Source organism: Adelges cooleyi, unplaced genomic scaffold (genome assembly GCF_023614345.1).
Source record: "Adelges cooleyi isolate 19-005CV unplaced genomic scaffold, UGA_ACOO_1.1 ACOO_flye_CR_arks_rails_tigmint_CR_PRNA_713, whole genome shotgun sequence".
Lineage (NCBI taxonomy): Eukaryota > Metazoa > Arthropoda > Insecta > Hemiptera > Adelgidae > Adelges > Adelges cooleyi.
The window spans coordinates 58,097-64,265 of record NW_026096419.1 but is presented as its reverse complement, the minus strand read 5'-3'; the positions used below and the strand labels follow the sequence as shown (position 1 = coordinate 64,265).

The 6,169-nt window shown below is 34.2% G+C and overlaps 1 protein-coding gene across 1 annotated transcript; it reads left to right on the top strand.

Moving 5' to 3' along the window:
- Positions 1-898: 898 nt before the first annotated feature.
- LOC126845211 (coiled-coil domain-containing protein 81-like) lies at positions 899-3,307 on the top strand. Its single transcript, XM_050583810.1, has 8 exons — positions 899-1,001; positions 1,066-1,127; positions 1,639-1,800; positions 1,867-2,178; positions 2,247-2,643; positions 2,725-2,852; positions 2,916-3,059; positions 3,131-3,307. The coding sequence occupies exons 1-8, from the start codon at positions 899-901 to the stop codon at positions 3,305-3,307; spliced, it is 1,485 nt and encodes a 494-aa protein (XP_050439767.1).
- Positions 3,308-6,169: the final 2,862 nt, after the last annotated feature.

Sequence of the window (6,169 nt, the reverse complement as noted above, 5' to 3'; positions counted from 1 at the left end):
CTGACTTAGGGATTTAGCCCTAGTCAGATACACCTCGGCCGTGTCCCACCTACAACGGTGAATTAGTCGTTTTGCTGCAGAGCATCAGTCGTGTTTTATGAAGTATCTAAGTTTTTCAGAGCATCTATGTATGTTTCAGAGTATCTTTAAAGTTATTTGTAAATTGTGTACACAACCATTTTGTTTTAAATTGTTTATTTGTGTTGTTTTATAATACAAATCAGAAAATCCGTCGAAATTTTGCGTTAAAATTACTGACTTAAACCTAAATCTCTTCCTCAAACCACGGCTCACGTACCAATACCATTCGAAATATTTTTCGTTGCTAACCCAAAATAAACATTTGGTTTGTGACAATGGTAACCACGGTACTCGAATGGTAGGTGATGATTAATTTTGTTGCCAAAAATGTATTAGTAGTTTTTTAATAATTGGCCTTAATCGATTTATTAGCAAAACGTTCACTTGGCTAGTTATTTTGAATCAATTCATTACGCATTAATTTAAGTTTGTTCGTTGTGAAAACACAAAATTAAAAAAATTTAACATCGCCTCCCCATCCTCATCCCTACCCCAACTCTATCTTTGACCTCATCCCCTTTTACACCCTTATCCTTATAAACACCCCCACCCCAACCCCATCCTTCATCTCTAACTCTCACCCTTACCTCTTATCTTTTTAGATAAATCAGCTGTTTTTTTTCGTTATGATAACAGGTGACGGTGTCGATTTTCCGTGTGTGTGCCATAGCAAAGAAAAAAATGTCAAAAAAATATCTTTCATACTGTCATGGTAACCGGATTTTGGTAAACATAATAAAGAAAGTCATTAGAAAGATAGCAAAAAGAAAATCATCCTGAACTAACTGCATTATAAGCAGAACTTATCTTGGCAATAATGGAGTCTCATACAGCAGATGGAGAATTATACAACGAAAAAATTTTGGAAACGGCTAAGCATAACTTTAAAACGAAAATTGGCACTGAGTACACGACTAAAGGTAATTTGGTGGATTTTGCAACGACAGTGACCAAATGATTTATAACCGCAGCTGTTTTTCTTAGATGTAATCAGAGTGTGGGATTGTATTTCCAGATGGATCGAAAACAACATAAACCGTGACAAAGTAAACCCTATGAGAGTATAATCATATTTAGTATTTGTAACTGTACACCAAAATGTATTATATTTTAAAAACGAAAATAAATGTTTTCATATAATTGTATTTAAGGTACTCGATTCAAAACAGTTTCCGAGTAAAACTGTTTTGTTTGTAAATTGCTATAGGGTTAAGTATGGTTTTCAGGAAATTACCACGCCAATCCACTTTACTAGAACATCTTCATTTTAACGTAGGCTTGTATTAAACGTCTACATAATAAATTACTTTTTATAAGGTTCGCATTTTTCTTTGTTCATAACGTTTTGTATTTTTTTTATTGATTAAAACAAAAAATAAGGTTTTACACAATATCTATTCAGTCGTAAATATATATGGCTGCTCGTTTAATTTATTTTCAAAAGCATATTTTTGTCATAATTATACATTTCTATTCACTACCTCGTATATAAGTGCTTGTAATTGGCACAATGTCGTGAGCTCTGACTACTAATTGTACTATTAATTCATATTGCAGGGTATACTGATGAAAGGAATCGGTTACTTCACTGTGGCCCAGTGGGATATACCGGTGGGTAAAGGATACCCGTTTACAATCAGAAAGCCCGTGTTTGTGATCGACGAGAAACTGGCAAAAGATTACAATTTGAAAAGGAAGCGACCTTACAATACAGGGAAAGTGAGTGCTAACAGGTAGCTATATACTCGAGAGCACTGATACTTTTGATCCATGCCACGTTCATAGATCCACGAGCATTATTTGAATCTGCTATCGGTGGCACATGATTACGACCTGGACCCAGACATGGTCCAGCATTGTCTGAAAGAAGTGGTGACGGCGTTTAAGAAACTTCTGTACGAGCAGAAAAATTGCGAACTTCCTTTTCCCAGGATTGGCAAATTACAAGTGAAAAATAAGAAAGTCGTCATGAGGTTTTATCGCCAATTTTTGGACAGGCAAAACGAGTACATGCAAGACCGCATGGAAGCAAGGAAGAATCGCTATAAGGCCACTAGTTACGACCCCAATTGGGATCGAGATCAATACAAACGAGAAGTATTTCATCAGGTCGGTTCGAAGAGACTGATTTGTTTTTATTAATTATACCTTTTGATGATGTTCAGGAGCGACCACAAACATCAGGCTCTGTCATTTCTCGACCAGCCTCTTCGTTGTCACAGTATAGACCTGGTACCGGATACGAACGTGTGCTGCCCATGCCTTCTGATAATGCAAAAAGACCCACATCCAGACTATCGGTCTGTTCTCTCAGACCGATTAGCAGACCTTCGTCCAACTTATCAGTAAGATCGAACCACCAATCCAATAGGCCAGGATCGAGGGGGTTGTCCAGACAATCATCGATCCGATCCAGGTCGCTGGAAAGACCCGCATCGTCCAATCATTTATCACGACCCCAGACCAGAGCATCGTCAGTGGATTTGGCCAAATTATCCGATAAAGCTGAAAAAGAAACTAAATTCCAGGACAACTGTGTGGATCAAATAGAAAATAACACCGGTGAGTACTTTAATTTTGAATGATTTCATACAAGAAAAATCTATAACTATGTACAGTATTTAGTATTTATATATTTTTCAGATCATTTGTGTTACTTATGTTGCAAGAGGAAACAACGAGTGGACACGATAAATACATTCATCCCAGATTCACAGGATAAAGATAACTTTATGAAAGGAGACAACCCATTTGGCCAACCGTTAAACACAGTAGGTATACCGAGGTTAGAATTTTTTTTTTTTTAAATAGCAATTTCAGCAATTTGTTGTTAGGACACTGAAAATAAGCGTAAAATGCAATTGAAAGACACATCAAACTACAATTATGTAACTGCCAAAAAACTCGCAGAAGTAATTAAAAACGAAAACGAAAAAGCCCTAAGTGAAAAAAACGCTAAAAGTTACATACTCTATAAAGTACATAAAGTTTTAACTTGGCTACGCTTATAAATCTCAGTTAAGTGTTATTTTAAAGTCAGTTTATTTAGAGACCTAAAAGCGTCACAGAGAATTCCGGTGAGAAAATTGCTCTGAGGCAAACTTTACTTGACCAGATAGAAGAAAAAAAATTAAAAAACAATACAAATAAAACAGCATGCTTAGAAGATGAAAAACGAGTCCAAGAAGAGCTTATAAAAAGGTATAAACAAAACACGGGTTCCTGAATGATGTTTAAGATTAAGATTTACTATGTCACCTGCTTCAGCTTACACGACGAAAGAATGAGAAATATAGAAGCGAAGAATCGTTCGAAAGAAAGCTACTTGAAAGTTTTAAATGAGCAATTAATGGAAAAACGGCGACTGGAAGAAGAACAGAAGAAAAACATGATTGCATTGCCTTTGTCGAAAACCATTTTGGGCACGAACGAGATCCGACCAAGTAGTATGACAGAATACAAAAAGAGGTGAACGAATGAGTTCAGGAATATTTTAAACTATTTTTTAATAGGTTAACATTGTACAACCTTTTTGATATAAATAGTATCAACACGAAAACAGCCGAATACCAACTGTCGCAAGTAGCTGCTCGCAATCAAAACGATCAAACACAAAAGACTGAAGAAGTAAACAACGAGATTTGTTGGTTGAACAGACTAAAAGACGAGTAATAATTATTGGCGACTATTCTTTTAGTGTGATAAAAGTAAAAAAACAATTGAGAAAATCTTGTTGTTAAAAGGAATGAACAACTGCAAGCAGAGATGTTACGCAAAAGACTCAATAAAAAGCATATTTTGTCGGAAGATTTGAAAAAATGGTTAGACAATGGTGAAAAGGAAGGCCGTAAAAACGAGATACCCCGGTCTCATGTAAGTGTACACTTCTCTGGTAGGTCTCTTAAATTTAGGACAAACAACAAAGGGACCCACACAATGAGATTATCTTTTAATATGTGCAGCCTTCCATGGAAATCGAATCAAAGACAGTTTGTGAATTCATAGTTTCATCCCACCTCATTTTCTATTTGCCAATCCTTTTTATCCTATCTATTATATTATATGACATCAAAAAACTTAAGATATAGAGAATTGAGAATTCTGAGGTCAATTGTATTTTTTCTATCTAAATAAATAAAAAGTGCGAGATATTAGGTTGGAGAAGAAAACTTAAAAGAATCAAATGGAAACCTGTATATTATACTATGATTCACCGGTAATTGTAAAATAATAGTCGTTATTAAATACATAATGTATACTAAACGCTAAAATACTATTTTCATAATAATTTGTTCAGCTAAAGTTTGTAAACACTGTCGTCCTTATTATACTTTTATATTTTGTAGAAAACCATAACTATTTTAACCAACCCTATTATGGTTGTTATCATATATTTATTTTCTGTCTGCAGTTATCGTAATGGGATATTTTTTTTAATGGAGATCCTAGTGATATTTTAAATGACCAAATAACTCTAAAATCTGCCATGAAATATATACTCCATTGTTGTATTCAAGTTTTACTTCGTTTCCGGGTTATAAAACAGCAGTACAATGCACATACACATAAAAATATATATTAAAATATAACGTATGATGTTTGTTTATAGCCCATGACATTTCCACTTGTAAGAACACTGAAACGATGCCGCCAGTGTAAAAAAAAATTGGGATATCCGGTTGAAAAAATTAGTGATCTCCCATGCTGAACTTTACAAAAAGAAAACAAACACAGTTGGCCTACAAACTTTGTATTATTTTATTTTTATAAAAATTTTGTTAATTATAAGAACCGTACTAAGACTGAGTTGTTAAATTTGTACGTTTAAAGATGTTTTCAAATACAATCGTTAAGTATTAACCGCTTTGGTGTTTATTAACAATTTTTTTCAAACCAATTTTGTATAATATAAAAAAGGGGAAAAGGAAAATAAAATTAGATTGTAATATGTGATTTTTGGTAAAAAGCGAAAAGTGTAAAACATGAATAAGTATTATATTGTTATACCTACAGTGGAGGTTGGCTGAAAACTTAAACTGTTCTTCTCATTTAAGCCTTAAGATTATCACGGGATAGCAAGCAACCACGTACAAGCTATTCGTCAAAGTGGGCGGTAAGTTCAATATTTTTTATTTACAGCAGACAATACGCCTCGTCGTTGTGCTGTAACTTTGCAGAGGGTAAAAGTTGTATGTATAAAGTAGGCAAAACACAAAAAAATCAACTTGCAGAAAAATTAAAAACAGTGATGTTCAGCTTATTAACTGACGAGTCCACCGATATTGGAACAGTAAAAACTTCGTGTGTTGTTGTGAGGTATCAGTATTATCAAAGATTTCCATATTAAAACCAAGTAATGCCATATCAGCAGGCTTTAGAGAAAATAATACTTCGCTATAGCCTCCTATAACTACAGTGCCAAGGATTGTGAAGTCGGATAATGTCCAACTTATGCAGTGTATAGATAATCAGTGGCGCAGATTACCCTTGATAATATCTAGTTTGACAGATGAAATCGGTACTGAATATCCTGATGTTTTTTTGTAAGTAACCTTAATTTGACAATATAATATTATACTTGCAGTAAATAAAGTATAAATGCTTTATAAATAGTATTTAGGTCTGAAATTAAAGTACTTGGAGATTTTGATGAGTTGGCAGACTTTGCTTTATCAGTATTAAGTTTACCTCATGCCAATGCAGACTGTGAACGGGTCTTTTCTACAGTCAACAATCTGAAAACAAAATTAAGAAATAGGCTTAATACAGAGACCATAAATGGAGCACTTCATGCCAAAGAACTCATCAAAGGTGGCAGAGAAAGTAAAAAAAATTGTGTGAATTTTGAACCAAATAATGAAATGTATAGTCGCATGACAAAAGACAATTTATATACTCAAAATAAAAAGAATAAAAGTGATAAATGTGATAATAAATTTAACTATATAAGGTTTGAAGACACTGAAGTCGGACATTCGTCGAAAAAGAATGGAGGACCAAAAGGTAGCGGGTTGTCAAGTCCAGTTCTCTCCACTAACGAAGGCAAGAGGAAATTGCCTAATAGTGAGTCCTGCAGGATCGTCTTCGT

Excerpts from the sequence above, each read along its gene's own strand:
- LOC126845211 (XM_050583810.1), top strand. The coding sequence starts at position 899 with ATGGAGTCTCATACAGCAGATGGAGAATTATACAACGAAAAAATTTTG. Across the intron at positions 1,002-1,065 it reads CACTGAGTACACGACTAAAG|ATGTAATCAGAGTGTGGGAT; the intron begins GTAATTTGGTGG and ends TGTTTTTCTTAG. Across the intron at positions 3,060-3,130 it reads AAAGTTACATACTCTATAAA|AGACCTAAAAGCGTCACAGA; the intron begins GTACATAAAGTT and ends CAGTTTATTTAG.